This window comes from Cetorhinus maximus, chromosome 10, assembly GCF_964194155.1.
Source record: "Cetorhinus maximus chromosome 10, sCetMax3.hap1.1, whole genome shotgun sequence".
NCBI lineage: Eukaryota > Metazoa > Chordata > Chondrichthyes > Lamniformes > Cetorhinidae > Cetorhinus > Cetorhinus maximus.
The window spans coordinates 61552778-61579523 of NC_135888.1; the positions used below are offsets into that span (position 1 = coordinate 61552778).

Below are 26746 nucleotides of genomic sequence, written 5' to 3' on the forward strand. Positions count from 1 at the left end.
TATCTGCTGCTCTCTGATTCTCCAACCATTCCAGGGTTGGACTGTGAACAGACGATGGCTCACTCATGTGACATCGTACCCACTTTTTCAATTGAGGTCTCAATTCACTTTCTTCTGGGGGGTTGAGGGGGGTGGGGCGGGGTGCAGTGGTGCAGAGGTATGGGGGAAATGGAGTAGTTAGCAGCTAAGACCTCTGCTTTCTAACAGAGTGGTGTCACCCGAGCGAGCTCGGTACTGATATTGCCAAGTGATCACTTCTGGCCTTGTATATTTTTATTTTGGCATTGGTATTATCAGCATCTGTGTAGAACTTCTACTTCACTTGAATTAATATTACTGTTTTTACTATTAGAGAGCAGCAGAGTTGCCAACCCTGCATTCTCCTGGAATTCGAGATTACGCTGCTGGGTATTTCTGGGAGCAATCTGGAAAAAAAAATAATTATTGGGCATTAAATAAACTGTGTTTTGTTTTCATTTTCTTTGAACACTTTTATTAATTCTAAGAGATATTGGAAGTGACAGGGTGTGGGGCGGTCAGGGAGGGAGATATGTGTCGCTGGGTGAGGCAGTTAAAGTCAGTAGGTCCGTCTAATGAAACCTTCAGGAATATGGTCAACCAGATTTAACAACCAAAGTGGGCAGAGGTTTAGTGGATTCACGTGACGTTCCTTTATCCGTAATTTTAACAGGGCCTTTAACTCATTCATTTTGAACAGGGTAAGGTGTCTCTGCTAAGTCAGCTGGGGAGCTGTCAGGCTATCTGTAACATGGATCCTTCCACTAACATAGCAGTCACTTCCGGCAACATCTTTTCACTTCATCTGAACGCGAAGGGAAAACGGCTCCCAAGGACTTTCAGAAACATACTTGTACTGTCCGAGTTGGGGGACCTGGGGGCTGGAGCAGGAGGGTTTTCGGAGTGGGATGGGAAGGTGAGGTGGGAGGAAGGGGAAGAAAGAAGAAATCTGCAACTTTGAAAAATGTCAAGGAAACAATAGGAAACTCGATCTGGTGCTACAGGGGCGTGACATCCAGCACAGGCAACCTGTTTAATATGGGAGACGAGGCCCCGACTGAAATTTCCTCCAAGTAGGCAATGGCTGGGTTGTCGCAAGCAGTTTTCATCTTCATCTGTGGAGATTTCTCACTGCAACTGGCACCTTCCCGGGTCTCCGACTTGTCCGAACAAACGCAATGGTCCGTGCAGCAGAGGGCAGCGTTAGTTATCACACGGTCCATTGGCTTCAAGGAGTGCATCCAGACTGGGAGGAAGTCCCACGACTGCAGTTTCTTGGGCAGATAGCTGGGCCTGCGCGTTTGCAAGACGTTGGTGATGCCTATGAAGACAAGGATACCCACAAAGGGGGCACCCACTCCTATAAGAACCTGCCAACCAGCCATGGAGAGTCCAAAGATGAGCGAGGGCAGCAGAAGGAAGCAGATGATCAGATATAAAACAGCAAACCAGCGGTACTTGGCAGTTCGTTCTCCCAAGGTCTTTGCCATGCGGATGGGGAAGCGGGTGATTGGAAACGGGTACCACAGTATAATCCCAGCGATATTGAAAAAGAAATGGGAAAGAGCAATCTGCAAAAAGAAAGAGTTTGAATGTAAATAGGTGCTCCTCATTACTTAGGCAAAGCCACCTTGAACTGATCCAAGAACAACACTGTGCAAGATCCTTTTCAAGATGAAGAAAGACTGCAAATGCTGGAAATATAAGAGGCCAATTAACATCCAGAAAGAGCAATGACATGTTAGTGTTTCTGGTGTAGAAAGATAGGGAATGCTAGATGGGAATGACCACAGTCTGTTTAGTTTGCCTTCTAGGACTTTGGATGCAATGACAGTGAAGAATAATTCTCTATCAATCAGTCTAGAATAGACATGGGGTCTAATTTTGTCTCAATTAAAGGCTTGAGGCAAAAGTGCTACTGACTGGGCTACAGCTACCTCTGTGTGGCTTGCTGCCTCAGTTGCATAGTTTCATGTGAACAGGCCTGAAGGCAATAATAGAGAGGGTTCCTGAGCAAATCACCTCGATAGCAAATCACTTGTCTCCATCGGTCATGCATTTTTCAATGACACCATGTTTCCTTTCACTGGACCAATCGGCTTGCTTAGCTTGTTCAACTGCATGATTCTTTACATCAAATGATCCTTTATTATTGGTCAGTTTGAAGATGCAAGGAAACGTCTGCAAAGTCAGTGATTGCCTGAAGGTCTCACATTCAGCCCTCAGTCTGCTCTGCACTAATTGCCTCAGCCAATGAAAAAGAAGGGAACTACAATTGGTCTCAGCGCTCTTTATCTAAGGAGACTTAAAGTTAACTGAGCTTTCTGCTTTCCACTACCATCTATTGCCTTCTGCTGGGAAGTGTGCATTAGAACATGGTGTGATGGACCTCCATGGCTGAATACTGGCTGAAGCACATTGGACAGACAGGTGAGCATGTGAAAGATGAGCACTTGGATTTGGTGTCAAAGGGCTGCCACTGTTCTATACAGCCATGGCCCAGCCTAGGTCAGCACCTCCATGAATGAAGCAAGTTAGGGAACATAGTCTTGGAAGCATTTCCACATTTGTATTCATCATCAATTACAAACAGCTATAACTTATTGACAAAGGTTTGGTCTTACCTGGAATGCACTTGGTAGCATGTCACCTGGACTGGCCAAAGCTGCCAAGACTGCAGTGGTGGTGGTGCCAATATTGGATCCCAAGGTCAAAGGGTAGGCACGTTCAATACTGATCACCCCAATACCTAGACAACAGGAAAGAGCACCATAGGCCCAATTCAACACAATCCAACTGATCAAACAGTACATACAGCAACCATTAACTTATCAAGTATTAAAATATCCAAGCTAAGAAGCCTTGGTGGTCAATAATTTAAGGTTTGAAGTCAGGGTTTGCCACTGGAGTTATACCGATTGTGCAGTGAAATTCTAATAGGACAGGTAGAAGGTTTCCTTTGGGAGCCATTCTGACAACAGGCTGACTTACATTCAGTACCTCCGGAATTCTCTGCTGGAAGTAATAGGGGAATGTTGCGTAATTGGTGTCACTGATGTCCTCACTGTGTACAAGGAAATTCTGTGTCTTCCTGGAGTCCAGGAGTGTTGGGAAGGGAGTTAAATTTTAAAGGTCTGCAAAGGTGTGGAATCAATCATTCTCAGAAAGATCAAACCATCTCTCAAACCTGTAAATTTAAAAATGGCACAGCCTTTCCATGACCCATGAAAATCAGAATGCTGTGGTAAGGGGCTGGGGGCAGGGGTGGGGGGGAGGATGAGGGGCAGGAGGGGTGGAGGGGGTTGCCGTTGTTGGGACCATGGGGGACTGCCTTTCCTGCCTGTGGCTCCCTCTTTGGGCTCTGATGGCCCCGCAGGCTGCTGGAAGGAAGCTGCCTCCATGAAGCTGCCGTTCTCCCCATGTGGCAGGATGCCAGAAGCTTTGCAAAATGGCCCTTAATAAGGCCTTTAAATATCAGGCAGTTGATCCGCCTCACAGCCCACCACTGGGAAACATCCCCCAGCCGACGTAACCCCCGATTATTTCACTGGCCATCCCTGCCTTAAGCCCACCAATTGGAGATGGTAAAATTCTGTCCAAAATATTATTTCCTTTGTTTATTCATGGGACGTGTGCCTCAGCGGCAAGCCAACATTTGTTGCCAACCCTTAATTGCCCTTAGACTGACTAGCACTGGGCCATTTCAGAGGGCAGTTAGGAGCCAACCACCTTACTGTGGGTCTGAAGTCACATGTAGGCCAGACCAGGTAAGGACAGCAGATTCCCTTCCCTAAAGGATATTAGTGAACCAGATGGGTTTTTACAACAATCAATGATAGTCCCATGGTCACTATTTACTGAGACAGCTTTCAATTCCAGATTTATTAATTGTATTTAAATTCCACCAGCTGCCCTGGTGGGATTTGAACACATGGCCTGAATTTTTTGGATGGTAGGGTCTTCCTCCCCACCATCCGAAGAGTCGGCGGGGAGCACCTCCCCGCCGACTCTGAGTGCCCCACAGCTATTTCACGCTCAAAGAAGCGTCAACTGGCTGCAGGCGGGATATCCGCCCCTCACTCAGGAGGAAGTCCCACCTTAGAAAGCTGTCAGCCAATCTGATTGGCCAGCAGCTCTCTAGACCCTGCAGGGACAGAAGCTGCAGTGGACCGAAGGGGAGCTTTAGGGAGATGCCTGAGCCTAAGCCCCGGGACCGGAGGACAAGGTAAGTTTAAGGGGTCCCAGGGTAGGGAAGGCCTCAAGGGGGCAAATAGGACGATCGGGGTGTCGGGGGGAGAGGCTGGCGGGGGTGGGGTGAGGTGTTGGGGGGAGGTCGGACCAGCAGCCACTGGACTTTAAAGGGGGGAGGGGGGTTGGTGGTGGTGGTGCCTGCAGTCAAAAGGGAGATTCTGATGGAGGTATCCCCACCATCCCCCTTCCCTGCCTGAGTAAATCCCCCCCCGCCAGCCTAAAAATTGAGGCTGGGTGGGAAACAGCCATTAAGTAACCAATAACTGACCACTTAAGGGCCTCAAGTGGAGCAAGGGCAGGCTTCCCGCCCGAGGCCTTGCCCGCTCCAGCATAAAATCGCTGCACGGACGAGATGGGCGGGAACCCGGAGCGAATCCCATTCTTTCAATTTCACGCACCCCCCTGCCTAAAAACCCACTGGCAGGGGAGCGTGAAATTCAGGCCCATGTTCCCAGAGCCTTGCCCTCGGCCTCAGGATTACTAACTCAGTGACATTACCACTATGCCACCATCACCACAATTCTGTTACAATAAATAAACCTGCTACAATTTTAACGAGATTAGGAGGAACCGAGAGACTTGGATTCATATGCAAATTTTTGAAGATGGCAGGGTGAGTTGATAAGATTGTGAAATCAGCATTCTGCACTTCACAAATTGAGGCATGGGCCAAAATCTTCCGGATTTATAAAAATCACAAGCTTTGTATCTATTTCCGGGTCCCAACCCTGTCCGTGTCAGCGGTGCACTCGTGTGCATGATTTTATGGGAGGCGGCTAATTAACAGGGTGCTTTTGAGTTTACCATCCAATTTGGGCCAACAGGCGACCCAGAACCAGGGAGGCCAATCAGCTGAAAGAGCCGGCTGGCATTATGATCTGGCATGCATTGCCTGAAAGGGTGGAGGAGGTAAATTCAATAGTAACTTTCAAAAGAGAATTTGATATATGCTTGAAAAGGAAAGAATTGTAGGACCATGGGGAGTGTGACTAGCTCTAACAAAGCTTTATCAAAGAGCTGGCGCAGACAAAGTAGGCCCAATGGCCTCACTCCATGAATTCATTCCATGATTCTTCCTCCAGTTTATGGATTGGCCACCAGGATGGCATGTTTTCTAGTTGTTGGTGAACTTACCAATGAGGGGCGTGATGGCCGAAGTAAACACTGAGCTGCTTTGGACAACAAATGTAATGCCAGCTCCCACAACCATGGCAAGGTATCCTGCCAACCAACCAAATGGATATGGAAAATCTGAAATCAAACAGAGAACATGCATTGAAATAGGTTCTATCTGCTATCCTTCAGAACATTAACTCTTTCCTGAGTTACTGCAACTTATTGCATGGCCTTTCAAGACTTGATAGACTCCTCAAACAGTAATGAGTCTCAATAACTATTTGATGGCCATTGACAATAACTGGAAATTCCTTTATAACCAGCTATCCTCAGTTGCAAATTAGCAATGTAGGATTTGTTTCTTCTTAATATGTTTTTATAACTAGTCCTCAGGTAAGGTGATTGTCCTCCACAATAGAATGTTTCTTTCAACATTCTTTGGGGTGTGGGTGTCACCAGCAAGACTGGCATTTATTGAGCATCCCTAGTTGCCCTTGAAGGTGGTGGTGGCCTACTTCTTGAACCGCTGCACACACTGTGGTCTTATGCATCACACACTCTGTCAGGTATGGAGTTCCAGTGTATTGACCCAGTGACAATGTTAGGTCGGGACTTGTTGTGACACATTTTCAGGCTATTTTGCACATTAATGCTCAGTTACTACTAATTTTGACACCAAGAACTTCCAGCTTCTGCTACGGTGAGAACCTGTATTCCTTGTTGTCCTACACATATGACCTTGTTAACTATCAAGAGTTGGGTAGGGGAATTGGGGGGTTGGGGTACATGGGCTGAATTGCTCTGGTCATTATATAGAGTGATAGTCTGTTCTTTTGTATACAATTACAGTCACTTTATATGTAATGACTGCAGCAACTCTTGTTCCCATGTGTGCTCTTTGTCCCTAATGACTGAAGTTCAGCTTCTGCCTGTACCCTTGATATGATGAGACCCTTTGCTGAACTCCTGCATTGACGTGGATATTGATATCTTCCCAGATTTGATTTCTGTCAGGCAGCTTACAAGATTGATGCAAATGGCCGCCCTATCCATTAGGCAATGCAACTTCCCACTCGCTATTAACTAGCAATGTTAATTCTTGGTGGGAGGCAAGCACACCAGACATATAAAAAAACATTCTGCAGCCAATATCAGAAAGAGCGGTAGGATGGTTGGCTTTTACTGCTGTAACATTCCTACTGCTCTGGCAATGAGGATTGACACCTGGGGCAGGACTTTACGTCCCGTGGGAGGGGGTGCGCCTGACCCGATTGGGCGTAAAATAGTGCGCGATATTTCGGTCAGCGGGCATTCGCGAGAGTCGGCAGTGTGTCCGCTGACAATTAAGAAAGCTATTAATCCCATTAATTAATTAATCAGTATTTTTTGCTGCCCGTCCAACCTCACGGTTGGCGAGCGGGCGGATCGGCCAAGCGGCCTTTGGAATTTTTAGGAAACCTTATCCACGGGCGGGATGAGATTTCGAACAGTGATTTTAAAAAAATAAAACTTTTAAACATCATTTTTAATACGCCCCTGTTCATGTGACCTGTTTCTCTCATATTTAAAATCTTTAGTTTTGAATTTACAATTCTTCAGCTCCCTGACGAAGCTCTGTGCCCTCAGGAGCTTTCGGTGCGCGCTCCCCCACACATGCACAAACTTTACCTCTCGGCCTCCTCCTGCTCCCGCACCCCAGTAATGCTGAGCTCCTCAGCGCACGTTTCGTGTTGGCTGGCTGCTAATTGGCCATCCAGCGTGAAATTGCGGTGGGAGGGGTGCTGATGGCAGGCGGCGGGCCGCTCCCTGGCACGCCCACCATGCACGTCCAATGAACAGAAAATCCTGGCCTTGAGTATTACTTAAATTGGCCGAGATCCCTGGTTTCAGAGCCTGACCTGTGAGGCTTCTTATGGGCATTTTTGGAACGGTCAACAGTTCATGATGAAAATGTGCATGTTCCGTTTAAGATGCTAAACTGTGATACTCTGAGCTCAGTTTCAATAAGACAAAGAGTAAGGTATCACAGATGTTGGAAATCTGAACTAAAAGCAGAAGCTGCTGGAAGAGCTGATGAGGTCAGTCAGAATCTGTGGTGAGGGTATGGTAGAGTTAATATTTCAGGACTATAACCCATTGGATGAAGATTCAGCGATCTAAAAGGTCAACTCTATTTTCAATATGGTGCCTGATCTGCTGAGCGTTTCCTGTTTTTATTTCACTTTAAATTTGGCTTGTTAAACTTCTTCTTAGAAGAAATGGCAACACTTAAGTATTTGTGTTAACTGTTTGCCTGGTACAGGCAAGTCTCCGAGAGAAACAATGGGGAATACAGCTCTTTATGTTGTGATATGGTGATATGTACCTTTAAGGGGACATATCAAACTGCTGTCAATCACTACTACTACTGACACAGAATGTGATGTAGTAGTCCCATGACTGGTAAACAGTCTGCAAGCAGTAGCAGTGGAGATTAGCTGTACCATACTTAGCCTCCCAGTTAACTCTATCTATATGTAGTCTTATCTTCAAATAAAAAACCCACATTATTGTTTCACCAATCTTTGTGCATGATTGGCATGTTTACGAGGAAGAGAAGAAGAACATAGCACTTCATTGTAGTCAGCAACTCACCAGTATTAATGACTCTTTTGATGGCTTTCGCAACCTGCCCTCTCAGCATTGCATTCAGCAGCTTGACAATTAGTACCAGGCAAGTGCAGAGAACCACTAGGGAGCCAGCCAGCAGGATCAGGCCCACCACTAGATCGGACATGGTGGAGTTCACAAACAAATGGTTACCTGGAAACAAGGCATAAACATTGCAGAATCAAGCAATCATTCCCGATTATGGCAAGTGGTTCCTGCACTGACTAAAGATGGACGGCTCACTGAGCAACATCATCCCCAAGCTCTTGTCAATCCAATGGCCCATTTCCCATTCTGTGACTACAACTGCTGAAACACACAGGGAGTTCCACCATTGTCTAATTAAAGATCAGTTCACACACATAAACATACACAGAAGAGCAGTTCAGGAGTGGGTCTGGGAACCTTACAGTTTGATGAAGAGGGGAGGCCAATTCACTCAACTCTGAGTCAGTGCCATGTGTCAGCATGCTTAAGTCAGTCAGAGTGTTATTTCTGTATCTTGGCACACAGCATGTCGAAACAATGAGATTTTAATGAATTTAGTAGGTTGCAGTAGGAGATAATAGTCCCAGCAAGAGATTGCCATGTTTATGAAGAAGTGATTCTCCAATTCTGTTGGTGACCTAGAGATTGGATTGGCTACACTTTTGAGTTCTGTTGGGTAATGAGACCACCCACATCATCAGTCAATGGCATACCACACAGATAGGAGTATAGGATCACACTGTTCCATCATTCATATAATTACATAGAATTTTACAGCACAGAAACAGACCCTTCAGCTCGACTGACCCATTATGGCGTTTATGCTCCACACAAGCCTCCTTCAACCTTACTTCATCTCATCTGCTCAACATATCATATTACTCCTTTCTCCCACATGGACTTATCCAACTTTCCTTTAAATGGATTGATGTTCAATTCAATTTGGTCTGTACCTCGGCTGCATCGATTCACCTTTGACAAATGCATCTTAAGAAGTCACTACGAAAACTTGCATTGCAATCATTCCATCATACACTGCATTGGTGACATCTTTAACGTAAATGGTCATTTAAATAGGAAAGTGGGGTTTCCGAAAATGAAGTGGGATTTACTACTTTTTTTAACTGCAGCAAAATGTTCCCCTCTTCCTTGCTAACCTGGCGTTCTATGACAGACATGTTCCAGCATCCCTACTCTTCTACTGAAGGCAGAAGCTGAGATGATTTCATTAACCATTCCTCTGTAATTCACCCTTCTGGGCATTCTTCATGTTTGAACTGTGAGTTTTCAGTAATGGGGAACAGGTTGGAGGTCCGACAAAACAGGAATTTTGCTGAGGCCTATCTAATCCTTGCCTCACAATCCTCATATCCCATTCTCATGAAGCTGGCATTGAACCTCAATAGGGGCAGTAACTCTGGCTTTTCCTCACTGATTTCAGCACCTCAACTGCCAACTAGGCAAAATTAACTCTGCAGACCTGAGATCTGGATATTGCCTCTCCTTCTCTGTGAAATTCTCCCAGCGAACCATCGGAGGGCACCTGGAGGATGAATTTCACACAGTGTATGACAAAGATGTCCCTAAGTCTCAAAGTCTCTCATTGTTCTGTTCCAGACTCTGCTGTGAAGTCAGCAGAATCGCTGCAAGTATTAATAGTTTAGACATGTACGTTTGTGTGTTTGCATGTGTGTGCCTGAGGTTGGCCACTGACGCAGAACATGCCCCACTGGCCCGCCAAAACCCACATTTGCGTACACGCAAAAATGGCGACAAACTTAAGGTCTGTCGATATTAAAATGAGCACAGCACAGAGCATAGCTGCAATTGCATTAATCACTCTATTGATTAAGTTTAAGTAATAATTACCAATAATAACTGTACTAATAACTAATGTATGCTATAAAATAACCAATACATATAGAATAATACCAACCTAGAATTGATTTTGAATGACTGCCATTGGTATTAGCCAATGAAGACAACATTATGCATTGAGAGTGGTGTCAATAGGGGTAGAGTTCAAGTCCAATGGAACTTATTTTTGCGGGCACAATTGCCAAACTGGAAATGATCATGATTGACATTTATCCATGAGGTTGGTAGGGTAACTGTTTGGAACAGCCCAGCCTCTAATTGGTTGATTTTGATGTCATTCATTTTGGAACCACCTCCAGATTCGTCAGCAAGTGCCCGCGAATGGACGGACCTTCCCTGAGGCTGGGTCAAAGTGCTGCGAACTGCATGAGCTTCAAAATACCGGACTTATGGACGTCCAGTGCTGAAATGTGCTGAAATCTTGTCAGGTCATCCTAGTATGCCTGCATGTGCATGTATGTGTGTTTAAATGCATGTATTTTTGTGTGATCTTATGTATGGGAATGTATATGTCTTCATGTATGTATGTGTTAATGTGCACATGTTGAGAACTAGATTAAACCATATTGTGACATGGCAAGGCACTAGACAGAAGTAAATACAACTCTTGATTATTTCTTAACAACTTGATCACAAAATTACTGCCTGTTCCTTTCAAGAAAAGTATACATTTTCACAAATATGTCAACCAGCAGCAAATTCTGAAAACTATTTTCACACTTACATTTCTCAAAGTTTTCTTCATATGTCCTGTTGACTAAAGTCCAGGTGTGATTCTTGTCTTGCCAGCATGATTCAGGTGATGTGCACTTCTCCATACTGTCCACGGTGATGTTGTCCTGTAGCTGGAAGCAAGAGTTAGTTAACAGCACATACCAAAAATCTGCAAAAGGCTACAGTAACAGCCAGGTGGTTTAATCTTCCTTGCAAGTTCAATATGGAAACTCATTCAGCTGATCCATCCAGAATGAACATCTACAGCATCTAGCTGCCATTTTGAATGATTGCAAAGTTTTTGCCACTCCCCAGGAGTCTATTTTATGCATTGGTCCTTCTTTTTTGCGAAGCCAAACTTCTTAACTTCAGTTCTAAATTTTCACTGCATTAGTTTATGTTATCTCTTGTCCAATGTAGTTTTATGAGCTGAAAGTCTGGTCTCCACTTGCCACAACTGCCTGTAGTGGGGCTTGAAACACTATAACTTTTAACTCAGGGGCAGGCATGCCACCACCATGGTCAAAGGCCCATTCCATCTCACATGGGTGAAAAGGTAAAGATATGGACTGTAACTTCCAAGCTGCAGGGCAGTGTATCAGTGCGGGGTACCCTAAAGATGCGCTGAGGAAACCCCACCCTGGAGGTTCCCAGGTAAGGATTGCACGGCAATTGCCTGGGAAGTGCAAACATGCAATGGGCAATTGCCCTGAACTAGGAACCATCTGAAAATGTGATTTAAATCACAAACTTTGAATGGCTCTGACTGTCTTACATCAATCGTTACCCAGAAAAAGTTAGAAAAATTAAAACCACTTCTAACCTCTGGGTAACTATTGTACAGACCCACACTGACCCCCCCACAGGACTCACACAACATTCCTGAACCCCCAGTAGACATTCCCTACCCCCCTCCCCACCATGGGACTGCCCACCCTCCCCATGTACCCCACCCCACCATGGGCCTCTTCCCCCCCCATTGAACTCCTGACCTCCAACGGGACTCCCCCTAACCCCCGACAATCCTCCCCCCCAACAACATAGGACTCCCGAATGCCACGGGACGGTTTCTTCACCCCGCAGGAAATCCCCTATGCCCCCAAACCCCCCCATCACGGGACTGCCTCCCCCACTCCATGGGACTCCCCTTTGCCCCCAAGGAACTTCCCCCAACCCTCAACTACCCTTCCCAGACCTGGCCCGACCTGACTCCCTACCCGCCGACTGTGCAAACGCCCCCTGCCATCTGCACGAACCCGCCCGACTGACGGACAACAATCCCCTTCCCCGACTGGCTGACACCCCTCCCAGACTGGCTGAACCCCATCCCTGACTGACTGACATCCCCCCTCCCCGACTGACCGATGATGGAAGCAAGAGTTAGTCCCTGACTGTACAAACTTCCTACCCCCCCAAAACTGGTCAAACCATCCCTTTCACCAGGCCTCACCAACCCCCAACTGGCTGGACACCCCCTACCGGGCCCACCCCCTCCTCGGACTGGATAGAAGCCCAAACCCACTGACCCCACCTTGACCGGCCAGACCCCATGAACACCCCCCGCCCCACCACCAACTGGCCAGACATCGCCCCCCATGTCCCCAACTGGCCGGAGATCCCAACCCCTAAACTTTTATGGTAAGGAAGTATGAGTGGAGTGGCAATCTGACTCTGATTGCCACTCCACAGAAATTCAGGTACATAAAATACAATTATTTATCTCATTGTTGTTTATGGGACCTAGTTGTGCACAAACGAGTGGTTATATTCGCCTGTGACTTTGTTGCAGCCTGACCAAAATGCCAAGGGTCATCTTGTGCCATGTAGCATGTTCCAAGCTGCACACCATGCCATACCTGTACTTAATCTTGCTGCCAGGCTGTTTGACCACAGTTGAACACCACATTGTGTTGTTACACTGATATAATGGCACCAATCACTCATAAGGGATTGGGTAAACACAACATGGGTTCATTTATTTAGGCTAGGCACATGAGAACAGACATACATGGATAGAAGGCTTGATGACATCAGCAGCAGAGCGGTGTGTGCTGTGTTCTGCTCATGGGCCAAAGTGAAATTGAGACTGGATTACATGACACACTTCCCTTCTACCGATGGCATGCTGCTATCCCTTAAAAGCATATTACAGCACTGTTCGCTTAAATTATAACAGTAACAACACTTCTAAAGCACTTTCTTGGCTGTGAATTACTTTGAGATATTCTGGGAGCTACATAATTGCAAATTATTTCTTCCTGCTCTAGAGACTGAAATGCCAGTGTTGTGAACAGCATGGAAAACATGCCTTGAATGTAATCCCAGAAAATGAGAACCAATTGGAAACAATACACTATATGGAATAAAATTACCCCTGAGATGTTGGTATGGTTATCGCCTGCCTAATTGCTCAACTTAGTACATTATTCAATGTATAAAATATATTAATTATATTATATGAAATCGATATTACTTCATCAGGTGAGTAGTTTTAACTCATCTAATGCAGGGCAGGAAAATGACAGTCTCCCTGGGTTGAATGTTCTGTAAATTTTCAGCTCAATGAGGTGAAATAAACACAAATGGCTTTGTCTGAATGTCCGTTATAGTTTTATCATGATAACAATGATTTAAATATACAAAGATAAAAAAACAGAGCAGCTTTGAATAAAATAAAATGCATTTTAATTATGTTCCCTGTTATTGTTCCCTTGATTCTTTGCCACTCTGACTGCCCTTTTTATTTTATTAGCTTTTTGCTATTTAATCCATTCTCATCAGTTTTTATCTTATAGAATCAGATAATTGTCTGTGTTGGTCATCAAAGAATTATCCAATCTAATCCCACTTTCCAGCCCTTGTCCATAGTCTTATAGGTTAACAGCTCTTCAAGTACAAATCCAAGCTTTTTTATTTTTCTAAAACCCAACATCAATGGCATTTGTCTTTCATTTGTTTATTTTTTTCTTCTCCTTTCTTTATCTTTCACTTTTTCCTTCCTTTTCTGACTGTCTCTCATTTTCTTTCTCTTCCCTGATTCCCACTTTCCTGTTTTCTGATTGAGGCATCATGTTCGAAGGAAGGGAAAGGTCATTTCAAATGGTTAACGCCAAACTGCTCTACAAGACATTCTTTTAGCCAATAAATATCTGTGGGAATGAGGATTGATGTGGAGGCAAATCACGTGACAACAAGTCACAGGTGGGATTAGATCATCATCTGAAATTGTTTTTAGTGATAAAACAAGAAATGGATGAATAAGTTAGAGGCCAACAAAAGAGAAACTGCCCAGAGAATTGAGCTCACCTGTAACATTCGCGCCACACAAGTGTCAGGCAATGGCCATCTTCAACAAGAGAGAATCTAACCATCACCTATTGACATTCATTGCTGAACCCACTATCAACATCCTGGGGGTTACCATTGACCAGAAACTGAACTGGACTAGCTATATAAATACTGTGGCTACAAGAGCAGGTCAGAGGCTAGGAATTCTGTGGCGAGTAACTCACCTCCTGATTCCCTAAAGCTTGTCCACCATCTACAAGGCACAAGTCAGGAGTGTGATGGAATACTGTCCACTTGCATGGATGAGTGCAGCTCCAAAAGCACTCAAGAAGCCTGACACCATCTAGGACAAAGCAGCCTGCTTGATTGGCACCACATCCACAAACATTCACTCTCTTCACCATTGGCGTACAGTGGCCACAGTGTGTACCATCTACAAGATGCACTGCAGGAATTCACCAAGGCTCCTTAGGTAGTCAAACCCATAACCACTACCATCTAGAAGGACAAGGGCAGCAGATAGATGGGAACATCACCACTTGGAAGTTTCCCTCCAAGTCACTCACCATCCTGACTTGGAAAGATATCGCCAATCCTTCACTGTCACTGGGTCAAAATCCTCAAACTCACTCCCTAACAGCACTGTGGGTGTACCTACATCACATGGACTGCAGTGGTTCAAGAAGGCAGCTCACCACCACCTTCTCAAGGGCAGTTAGGGATGAGCAATAAATGTTGACCTAGCCAGCGATGCCCACATCCCGTGAATGAATAAAACAAAGCTTGCTCAGGTTTAATAATATATAAGCAATAATATATAAGCAACGACAACACTATAGGCTTGTCAGTGTTTTAAGCTCATGACCTTATTTTTGCCCATCTCTACAATCACTAGGTTACAGTGCCCCCAAACTCTCTGTTTCTCTGACCGCAGCCTCTTGTGCATCCATCTCTTATTCACTCCACCTCTGCAGTCATGCCTTTAGCAATCCCACTCTGTGAAATTTCCTTCTTATTCATTGGTAATAAATGCTTGCCTTGTCACCAATGCTCACATCCCATGATCTCGATAAATGATGAAGCAGGCTCGAGGGGTTAAATGGCTTACTTTTACTCCTATTGCCTCTTTGAAAGTGGTGGTGAACCACCTTCCTAAAGCTCAATAGTCTATGTGGTGAAGGTACTCCCACAGAGCTGTTGCGTACACAGGATTTTGACGCAGCAATAATGAAGGAATGGTCATATATCAGATCACCTATCGCATGGTCAGATTAGTCTGCCCGCCCTTCAAAGTAATACCTCGAGCTGAAGCAATATTCGACTATTCGACATTTCTCAGTTTGGGGCACTTTCTTACTTGTACAATCCTTTTGATGCACCAAATCTTCACGAGACTCTTATTCCGAAAACTTTCATCCCCGATCGCTATTGCAGTGATTACAGATTTATCAAGCTAAAAGTAAAACACAAGTTCATAGAAAGAAGGAAAGCACATACCTTTCCCAAATATTCAGTTTAACCTAGTACTCGTGCACTAACATGGCATTGCTCATTCTAACAGAATACAGTTTTATTGGTGGATGTCCTGCGGTGTTGCATACAGTGAGTTACAGGGTGCAGTGAGAGGTCAGGTGACCTCTCCTGTGTTGTTGTGGGATACCATGTAAAGATGATTTTACTAGCGGCATTCCCATGTTGTAGCTCAGTTAACTTGTAGCCTTGTGCCAGGAAAACAAGCATGAATCCCTGTTTAACAGTTACATTCAGCTACTGGACTTATTCTCCAGCTTTGTAAAATCTCACTTCAGTCTGTTAAAATGGTAGAGCATCAGGTTGGATTTCATTTGAAGTTAAAAATATTAAAAGCTATGAAATCAGCAATGAACAAAACACATAGCTAGCAGTAGTATAACATAGTACTATACTTCAAGTAGATATTCTCCCATCTTATTCCTTGAGTGAACTCTTTTTAAAAAAAAGTTACCTGACAGCTAAGCTTATTCTTTGTAAACAAATTTTAAACTTTGAGCAGTGATTATTTTCCTTTAATATCTTGTCAACATGGCAGAAAAATGAATCTAAATGATTTCTTGGAAATTCAGTTCAATTTCATCTTTGCTCAGCTTAAAACAAACTCTTTAGTATGGTCTGGAGAGATACCAGGGACTTTCAAGATTTTGGTCATCTGACCATTGGCATTTCAAAAGGAGCTGTCAGTAATATAAAAAGTGAATTAATTGTTGCTTCTTCTTTAGTTCTCTTCCCAAAGACAAATCCAACCTACAGTGCCTACCATGGGTAGGGCCCAGGTCTTGAATCTACCCCAGCTGGAACAGTGGCTGAACTCCATGCTGTTGGCCCCAATCTGACCAGGCGACTGAGCCAACCACCCCCTCACAGGGCCCAGGTTGCTGTGGAAACATATACTTTTACTTGCACAATAGAGCACCAAAGCTATAAATAAGCAATGGCTGAGGCTCAACTTTCTTTTCTGTCACTGGAAATCTCATGGCCTGAGCTGTATTTGATCTGGAAGGCCCCATCACATGGCTGACCAGGAATCTCTCTTACTTTTGCCACGTGCTATTGGCATATGTTGGAAGGTTTTGCAGGGGTAGCATTCAACCACTGTTTGGTTATGTTGTGAACACACCCTCCTTACCCATCCTGGACATGAACCTGGAGCATCTGGTTTAGAGTCAGGGACACTACCACTGCACCACAATACCTCCTTGACAATGTTGCTTAAGTTTGAATTATTCCTCATTCCAGCCTGTAATTAACAAAATTTACAACATGCTATTGTAACATTCTTTTGGAATAAGTTGCAGGAATCTGAACTGCAGTCGTATTTTCTTCCCTTTATTTATTGCATAGAATCACATGGAAAGCACAGCACAGAAATAGGCCATTTGGCCCAACTGGACAATACCGGTGTTTATGCTCTACTCGAGCCGGATGCAATATGACTGGAAAACCACTAATTTAAAATTGAACTAGGTGCATCATGCTCAAACTAAATGGGGTAAGTAATAGATGCTATTAATAGGATAACTACTGCCCATACCTGTATAATGTGATCAGTGAATGGATCTGTAATGATACCAAGGAGGTTTGGTGCATCCTTTCCTGTCTGGATTTTAAAGCTCCCCACCACAACCTTAGTGAGTCGATATAAGAAGCCGCTGGCTACCTCGATTGGCAGCAGCACCAACACAGAGAGCCAATTGAAGCAATCATGTACCGTGGCACCTGCGAAAGCCCTGTAATTAATTGAAAAGAATGTGTGGTAATGGCTTGAGTGACTTTTGCTTTAGAAAATAACTTGAATGATCACACTTTGGACCACAGAGTGATAGGAAGATGATTCCCAGACAGCTCATTGATAAGCGCGTGGCCTGAGCTCTGTATAGATCTGAAAGACCCCATGCATGGGTTTCTGGTCTGTCCTGGTCCTGCCAAAGCTGGTGAGACAATTTGCTTCAAGGTTGCTAGGTTAGAGAAAAAATCAGGTCAAGGTTTCCATGACCTGTTTGTTATCTAGTGAGCCCTGTTGGAAATTAGGGCCAGAATATTTAGGTCGGTGAGCGGTGAGCTCGCCGACACAAAAAATAAAGCGGGATGACGTCTGGCGGAACTCCCGATGTCACCCCGCGTCATTTCAATTTTCAGGTCAACCTGTCAACGGCCTATTGAGGCCATTTAAAAAGTTATTGAAATAATTAATGGACCCGCCCGTCCAAACTTAATGTTGGCGGGCAGGCCGGGAGCCCTGGCGGGCTTCAGGAAAAGCATGAAACCTCATCCACGGGCAGGATGAGATTTCATGAGGGTTTTTAAAAATTTAATAAATGTTTGATTAAAAGTAAAAACACTAAGATAAAAGCAAAAAACTGCGGATGCTGGAAATCTAAAACAAAAACAAAAATACCTGGAAAAACTCAGCAGGTCTGACAGCATCTGCGGAGAGGGATACAGATAACGTTTCGAATCCGTATGACTCTTCAACAGAACTAAGGAAAAATAGAAAAGAGGTGAAATATAAGCTGGTTTAAGGGGGGTGGTGGGACAGGTAGAGCTGGATAGAGGGCCAGTGATAGGTGGAGATAGCCAAAAGATGTCATAGACAGAAGGACAAAGCGGTGTTGACGGTGGTGATATTAGCTAAGAAATGTGCTAATGGTGACATTAAGGGTAGAAAGCAGGACGAGTAAGGTACAGATAGCCCTAGTGGGGGTGGGGTGGGTCCAACATCTTTAGATCATGAACTCTTTCCTCCATCCCCACCCCCTTTCCGATCCCCCTTTTCCCAATAATTTATATATATTTCTCTTTTCCCACCTATTTCCATTATTTTTAAATGTATTTCCATCCATTGTTTTATCTCTACCTTTTAGCCTATTTTGATCCCTTCCCCCCACCCCACCCCCACTAGGGCTATCTGTACCTTGCTCGTCCTGCTTTCTACCCTTAATGTCACCTATTAGCACATTCCTTAGATAATATCACCACCGTCAATCATCTTTTGACTATCTCCACCTATCACTGGCCCTCTATCCAGCTCTACCTGTCCAACCCTCCCTTAAACCAGCTTATATTTCACCTCTTTTCTATTTTTCCTTAGTTCTGTTGAAGAGTCATGCGGACTCGAAACGTTAACTGTATTCTTCTTCGCAGATGCTGTCAGACCTGCTGAGTTTTTCCAGGTATTTTTGTTTTTGTTTTTGATTAAAAGTGATGGACATGTCCCAACTCTTGTGACAGTGTCACATGAGGGGACATGTCAGGGTAATTTTATTTTTGCCCCTTCACCATTTTTAAATTTGGCCACGATCTCCCTGAGGCAGCACTTAGCCTCAGGGAGATTAGTGCGCTCTTTTGCGCAGTCAATCTCGGTTGAGGAATTCCGCCCCCACACCCGCACAGGGAGCGCATAACACTTCCTGGCGGACGTCACGCTGGGCGGGCCTTAATTGGCCTGCTCACGTAAAGTTGCGGCCCGCCCCCGATCGGAGGCACACCCGCACACACCCGCTCCTGCACTGCCCCCCTGACAGGGGGAAAATTGTTCCCCAGATGTTCAGGTTGTCAAGGATAGGATCAGGATCGGCTGAGGTGTGCCCCCCCCAACCACCCAACATGTCCCCCCACCAACCCCATCCTCCTGCATAGTTAAAATGCCCACTGATACGCAAAACTTAACTTGAGGTTTAATGGGCTGCAAATGGTAGGCTTGTGTGCAGTTTCATTCTGAGTTTAGAAAAGGAAACTCCACCCTTGGCCTTGAAGGATGGCCAATTGAGAAATGCGCTGGAGAATTAGCACAACCTGGGTGACCATCCATCAGTATGACGCTGTGTTCTCAGGACAGATAGGGAGTGCACTGATGGTGGAAACAAAATATGTGGGTTTACCTGTCGAATACATTGTTGCTAAATAGTCAAGGTTAATTATTCACTGATTTTCACATTGCAACAAACCTTTTCACCACTGCTGCTAATCTTGAACAGTATTCTGAGATCCAGTCTATGTTCTTGACAGAGATACATACAAATGAGTTAGATAATCATGGAAAGGCCACAAGATTGTCCTCTAATAAGAAATCCTTACTTTTCATTGCTGTACCCCCTGAGCCTCTATTTGACGGTTCACACCTCACCACACAGGTAGAATGTGGGTCAATATTGATATATCTGTTCAGGCACAATTTATTGACACAGGACTATGGAAAGTCTAACGTCCCTTATTTTGATCATTGCAGCAGTAGATAGCCTGAGTATTGAAGACAATTAAACATGAGATTAAGTTATTAATCCTGACCAGGACTGAACTCATTGACCCTCATGGAAACAAGGCTACTCAAATCCCAGATGCTTTGGAAAAAACCCAAGCCCAATGGCTTCTAATTGCTGCAATATAATTAATGGACCAACTTACCGTTTGAATTCATTTCTGTCTCCAGCTTGCATTAGGGCTACAATAGTGTTTGTCACTGAGGTTCCAATATTGGATCCCATGATAATGGGAATCGCAGAACGCACTCCCAGTACTGAAAAGCAAAGCCATAAGTTGAATTTTTCTCTTCAGTATACTGCAGAAGTAGAACCAAACACTTTTACAAATGAGCACAAATTCCTCCATTGTATTCCTGATCCATTGGAACACGTCTGGCATATCTGCCTGCACATATTCACTTATATTCACCATCATCAGATTATCTGTCTGAGGCAGTTACCGTCTCGTAATGTAAAGTCATGCAAAGTCAGAATTCGGCAGAAGTTGGTTCTTTTCCAAGAGTATTGGTGTCTGGAAGAGGTTACCGATCATACAGTGAACCCGAATTTGTTGAATCCTTTCAAGCGACAGCTGGACTTAATTCTGGCTGGGGTGGATTTGACATTGTACAACAGATAGGCACTTTATATCATTATTGTGGGCTAGTGCTGTCATAGACTAGTTTTGATGGCCTAAGGGGTTGGGGGAGGAACTTCCTAGATTTTTTCCCCCAAATTGGCTATAATATTTATTTGGTTTTTTGTCTCTCTCAGGAGAGCACGTGGTTTTTGGATGAGGTGGGGAATGTATATCTTGTGATGCACAAGGCGAGAGTTAGGTGGGAGAGTCAGGATGGACCATTGGGTCTTTTCCTCTCTGTATGTACCGGGTGTATCTGTTATCAGTGCGCAATTCCTTCAGCATCATTTATTTAATTCTTATTGAGAAGCCTAAAGGGAGGGCCAAGACCCACAATCACAAGAAACCACCAAGGGCTGGAAAGAGAAAAGGGTAGATTCACCAATCCCACTCTGCAGCGCTGGTTGTCCGACCTGCTTTCTCTCTCTCTCTTCAAACACAGCCCCCTCACTGGGAACTTGGGTTCGGTGAGGATGAGGTAATCCCGGAAGTCGTGGTTGGGTGACAGCAGGTTTATGTTTTAATAGCCTGTAGATTGTAGGAGGAAGGGAAGAAAGAGTGAGGCATGGAGCTCCACTGCACTGAGGTCCAAGGACAGAATGGGATAGAAATTCATCTTGAGTGGAGGTGCAAAATGGAAGAGAGAAAAGCAGCAGCTAGTTTTACACTCTGTCTGATTTTCTTATCCATTGAAGACCAAGACGAATTTATAACCCAATGTGTTAGAGCAGATGAGTCACAATTTCATTGACATCTTAAAACTAAGGAATCTTGTTTCCTCTCCAAAATGGGATTATTCAAGGATTCATCCAAACTTTTTAACGGAACCCTTTGTTAAAGTTAGACAAGCAAGATATCAGTGCCTTAGAAATCTTAGATAAGCAAACCTGCACAAGTTTATGTGATGGAAACATCTATATTTTTGCAAAGTGCTAAGTCAAAGCCTCGTACCTGATCATCACAGGGGAATCTGACTAAGGCTAAGACATGGCAAGATAATTCAAGAAGAATTCAAACATAATTGTGGTCAGCCAGTTTAAAGTAAATTCAACAATCACCACCAACAACTTCAATATGTATTTATATAGTGCGTTTAACAGAGAAAAGATGTTTCACAAGAGGCAATTTCCCACCCTATCCGAACACCATGTGATCTCCTGGGAGTGGCGAAAAACAGGTATAAACCCAGGGCAATTTGTTGAAAAAGTATCGGGAAAAGTTGACAGCAAGACAAAGAAGAAGATAGTAGAAGGATTCACCAAAAGCTTGGTAAAAGACATTGGTCATAACAAGGGACTTAAAGGAGGGCGAGAGAGTTGGTGTAGTGAAGAGGCTTAGGAAAGAAATTCCAGAACAGGTGGTCTAAATGGCTGAGGCCAGAGCCACCAATGAAGTGGGGGAGGATTCAGTCAATGAAACAGTGGGCTGGGCTTTGCACAAATGCATTGCCCCCACCCACCAGTTGAAAGGTCAGGGGCAAGTCTGCCTCTGCCTGTTTGGAAAGCCCTGACCAGATTTTATGGTCACCTGACAGTTAACTGCCTGAGATTGTGGCTTCTGCTTCCATATGGGAGGGTGTCCAATAATTGGCCACTTAAGGGCCTGAACAAGGGTGGGAAAACTGCCTAATATCTATCTTGCCACTGGTAAAATACCAGTGGAGGTGGGTAGGCAATGGACATAGCTCGAACCCCACCACCCCACCCAATTTTACCTCCTACCTTCTTCCTGCCAGCCCACTCCCAGCAGGTGGGAGGTAGAATAAAATTCTGGCCAGAGAGCTGGTGGGGTCGGGGGGCAGGAGTAGAGCAGTTGGTGGTTACAGTCATAGAAAGACAAAAAATACATAACAGGAATTAACATCAGGATGAGAATTTTAAATTGGAAGTTTAGGCTGATCAGTCATGGTCTAGAATATGGTATGGGTGGCAGATTTTTGGATGAGCTGAAATATTTTCAGAGTGAAGAATTGGAGAGCAGCAAGGAGAGCATTGGAATAGTTGAGTCTGGAGGTAGTAAAGACAATGGGTTTAGGAAGGGTCAGAGGTGGATGATGTTACCTAGGTGGAAGCACTTCTGTGCTTGAGGGTATATGGGGTTAATAGCTCAGACACCAAGATTGTAAAATTCAGCTAACATAGCACAGGGTGCAATGTCATCCATACCCTAGGCCTGTTTGATATCCTGGTCGCCATTTTCCACTACCCTTAATGTCTTGAAGCTACTGGCTGCAGAAAATGTGGGAGCTGAATCTCCTCTTCAAGAACACTATGAAATTCTGTTCCAGCAGCTTCATGAATGGGTGGCCTGGGCCTGTGGCCAGCACCTTCAAAATCTTGGAGTCACCAGGTGGGAACTGGGAATTATAACAAGGAGCAAGCTAAACAAACTTCTATTCTCATCTCTGGCAAGTAGATTATGGCATAAAAGAAACAGAAGCGAGTTTGAAAATATTTATATGTGTGCAGACACCTGTTTTTCTGACATTCTCCCAACAGTAAGGTCTTTGAAATCACCATTTCATGATCTAGATACATTATGATTTTTATTCATACTTTTCACGGGTGATCGTGATATAAGATGAATCAAGAGACCTCTATCTCCCTCCTTCTGCCTTCATTTCTTGTGCTGTCCTGATCTTCCTGTATACAGGATTGGTTTACTTACATCCTGATGACACCATGCTGACAATGATGGATGTTGACGTACTCGAGCTTTGGACTAAGACAGTGACCAAGATTCCAACCACAAGTCCAGCCACAGGATTAGACAAGATTGCGTTGTCTTTAAAAATGTCACCAGCCACCTTGCCTGAAAGAGAGAGACTTCATTGGCACAAGCCCAGCAAGATATTTGCACACATGTCTGCCAAGGCAATGCGGATTGATAAGAAATAGGAGCAAGAGTAGGTCATTTGGCTCCTCCGGCCTATTTCACAAATCTGTTATCCCTGAAGTTTTGCATATTTCATTGGTCTTATTCTCTTTTGGAAAAGGGAAGACTTGAAGGTGATCTCACTCAGAGAATATTGGAGCAGAAATTGGCGTGCATTCCGTCCATTTTACGGGTATGAATAGGGCCCAATGCTGACAAGTTCAGTAGGGGGAAGGCTTTTGTCCAATCTGTGTGTGTCTTTGGGCTGTTGCTAAATTTATTAGGCTCACAGCTTAGGTATACCTGGGCAGCTGCCTAAAACAGGAAGGTGTTTAATCCCAGAGGAGGTAGTTTCTCTGGAGTGAGGATAGGTTGGGGGAAAGGAGTTATTTTTTTTTTAAAGCTTTCATCTTCAGCCCATTAATAATTCCTGGCTGTTCCAATCAGAGTGATATGGATTCTAATTCCTTGTCAACTTTTTTGGAGGAGGGCACCTGTGGACTTTCTATATATGTGCCTTGTCCACACTTGGGATTTGGGACAGGGCCCATGTCCTCAAATGGAGTCAACCAGGAATCCCATTTGATCACACTTCTGGCATTGAAATAGGGATCATAGAATTACACAGTAATGTGCCTTAGATTTTCACAGTGCTGTGGACTCCTCATCATAATAGAAAATAATAAGCAGTTCACAACGTCTATACTGGACTATTCTATAAATAACTATTTTCACATTACAGTTTTTTTTACCCTTTTTCTTCAGCCTTCAGACAGACTCACTGATTGAATAAGACAGGCTGATAAATACATTTATGTTGGGATTGAGCAGAATTTAATTAGCTGTCTGCTTGGTTCAAAAGAAGCAACAAATCGGGAATATATTTGACCAAATGCACAGGATATATGTATTATTGCACACAGGATCCTTGCAGCTAAAGGTCAAAGCAGACTTACACCCCATCATTCAGGGCTTTGAGACCAGGCCCAAAAGATAAACAAGCACTATCCATACCCATGTACTGCCCGATTTCTGGCCCCAGTTGATACATAGCAACAGAAGTAAGCTATTCAATGCCTCCAATCTGCTCCGCCAGTCAATTGGATTATAGCTGAACTGTGCCTCAACGCCGTCCTTAGCTCCATATCCCTCGATAGCCTTACCAAATAAAAGCCTCATGATCTCAGTCTTGAAAGCTCCATTGACCCAGCATTCATAGTCTCTTGTGGAGCAGAGCGTTAGATCTCTTTTACACTTCATGTGAAAGAATGCTTGCTAACTCTACCCCCGAAAAGTAGTTTTATGTCTAGTCTACTTTTTAGTCTACTTTTATGATTATGTTCCTCTTTCCTGTTTCCTGACCAGAGGAGAAATAATTTCTCTGTACCTACTGTACCAAATTATTTTAACGTTTTAAAGACAGTTATTTCCAGTTTGCTTAAGGTGCTTTGATATTGATTTTCACCAATGACCATTTTGATTTTGTCCCCCATAATGTTTGATTGCATCTGGAACGAAGATATTTGTCTGAAGATCGAGTGAAGAATGAAGCATCCAGTACCTCCAGCAAGCTGAAAGGCTGCACTGAGGACATCAAGGGAGCACACAAACATATAGAGAAAGCTAAATAGTAGCAGCATCTTCATCATCGAGTTCAGAATGAATTTCACTTTCCCTTTGACATCCAGCCCTGAAAAGCAAAGCAAGGTCTCAGTTTCTTATCAGTTGTGTCAAAAATTTACCTCACCGCTGTCTTGACTCAATGATTTCAATAGTCAGTTCCACATACACATTCATGTCTTGTCAAAAGGAAATCAAATTTAAGAATTTAATGAATTAAATTTGATGAATTTAAGGACAGAGTTACAATTTCATCATCGTCAGGTAGCTTTCTCATTATGTGGTTCAGCCAAATTTTGTTTGATAATGCTCCTTGTGAAGTGCCTTGGGCCTTTTTACTACATTCAACTATTATAAAAATGCAAGTTGCTGCCAAGATTGCTGTGTCTCTTTTTACCTCTCCATTTTTGAGTTCAGTGCTACCTAAGGGATTTTCTCATCCATCACTTTTCAAGTCCGCACAGGTCTGATATTTCCAGCTGTTGAGCCTGAATGCAGACAATACCAGTCTTATTTCACTGCTTCCATACTGACACCCGTTTGGTTCAATGATGTATTTGCCTAAACCTTTAGTTTTTAAGTTCTTGCCCATTTAATCTCTTTTATCTGATTAGTAATCCAGAGGCCGAGACCATTAACCTACAGGATGAGAGATCAAATCTTGTCTTGCCAGTTTTGGGGATTTGAATTCAGCTTAAAAAACTGCTGAAACTAAAAAGTCGGGATCAGTAAAAGTGACCATGGAGCTGTTGGATTGTCACAAAAAATGTTTCACCACTTTCTTTAGAGGAGGAAACTTGCTGTCCTTTCCCTTTCTGACATTTATGTGATGCCATTCCCACATTATAATGTGGTTGACTCTTAAATGCTCTCTGGTGTGATCAAGCAAACTATTCAATGGTATCAAACTGCTACTGCCACAGCACAAGAAGGTCCACCTTTATCATAAAAGACAGCCTGATCAGCAACACCTCATATCCTGATACTGAATTTTTAAAAAAAATCCATGGTTATCTGTGCAAAAATTTACAAAATGTAAACCTCTCTTCACATTTTAAAACCTGTCAGTAACCTGTACGAGCTCGTTAGCTGTCCTCATTAATAGATTTGAGTTATTGATCTGTTTCTGCAGCTCCCCTTTTTCTTTGTTATTCTCATACATACATCCTGACCCATCTGAGCAAATTCACGGCATTGGGAGATGATTGAAAAGATTACCGCAATGAGGCAAAGGAAAGACTGAAAATGTGACAATAGTTAAAGTGATAAAACAGCTTGGGGGTGAAGCAATCATGGAAAATATCCAGAGAACTGTAGATATGGGATGTCTGACTGAGGAATTGCTGAGTTGATTGTGAACTGTATTTTAATAAGCAGAACATTAAACCTTTTAATTCCTCCTATGGGTGGAATTTTACAGCCCCATCACGGAGGTGGCACCGGCTGTAAAATGCAGCGAGCCATTCAAAAGGCTGTAAAATCTCGCTGGCATAAAGTTCCGCTCTATGTTTTGGATTTTCATCGCTCCCATCTTGGCAGCATTGTTCCAGTTGCAGGGCCCTACCCTCTGGAATTTCCTCCCTAAACGTCTTGATCTTTCTGCCTCTTTCTCCTCCTTTTAAGATATTCCTAACCAACCTCTTTTACCAAAATTGCTCGCTGTCCAAATATCCCATTGGGCAGACTATTGCAAGTCAGACAAATGCGTGCCTGACCCAGATGAGTGTAAAATGACACGCGATGATGTCAGGCGAGCGTCCCAACGTCATCGCACGCTCACGCGATATTTCGGTCGGCAGGTGCATGTGGCAATTGGCAGCGCATCCGCCAACTATTAACAGGCCTATTAAGGCCATGAAAGATCTAATTAAATGAAAGTTTCGCTGCCCGTCCAACCTCACAGTTTGCAGGCAGGCAAAAATCCAAGCGGCCTTTG

General features: G+C 44.0%; 1 protein-coding gene across 1 annotated transcript; it reads right to left on the reverse strand.

The window, feature by feature from the left end:
* Positions 1–1016: 1016 nt before the first annotated feature.
* Positions 1017–24839, reverse strand: LOC144685328 (sodium-dependent phosphate transport protein 2A-like). The gene is made up of 10 exons (XM_078549737.1): positions 24752–24839; positions 22984–23127; positions 19840–19951; positions 16970–17165; positions 15260–15355; positions 10625–10745; positions 8020–8187; positions 5404–5520; positions 2643–2767; positions 1017–1589 (listed from the first exon to the last, which is right to left on the reverse strand). The coding sequence occupies exons 1-10, from the start codon at positions 24837–24839 to the stop codon at positions 1017–1019; spliced, it is 1740 nt and encodes a 579-aa protein (XP_078405863.1).
* Between the last annotated feature and the right edge of the window lie 1907 nt (positions 24840–26746).

Bases quoted from the DNA above. Each gene is read 5' to 3' on its own strand.
- LOC144685328 (XM_078549737.1), bottom strand. From the start codon at position 24,839: ATGATGAAGATGCTGCTACTATTTAGCTTTCTCTATATGTTTGTGTGC. The intron at 23,128-24,751 runs GTACTGGATGCT...TCTCTCTTTCAG, and splicing joins AGCCTTTCAGCTTGCTGGAG to GCAAGGTGGCTGGTGACATT. The intron at 15,356-16,969 runs GTATGGGCAGTA...TTTTACTTTTAG, and splicing joins TCACTGATCACATTATACAG to CTTGATAAATCTGTAATCAC.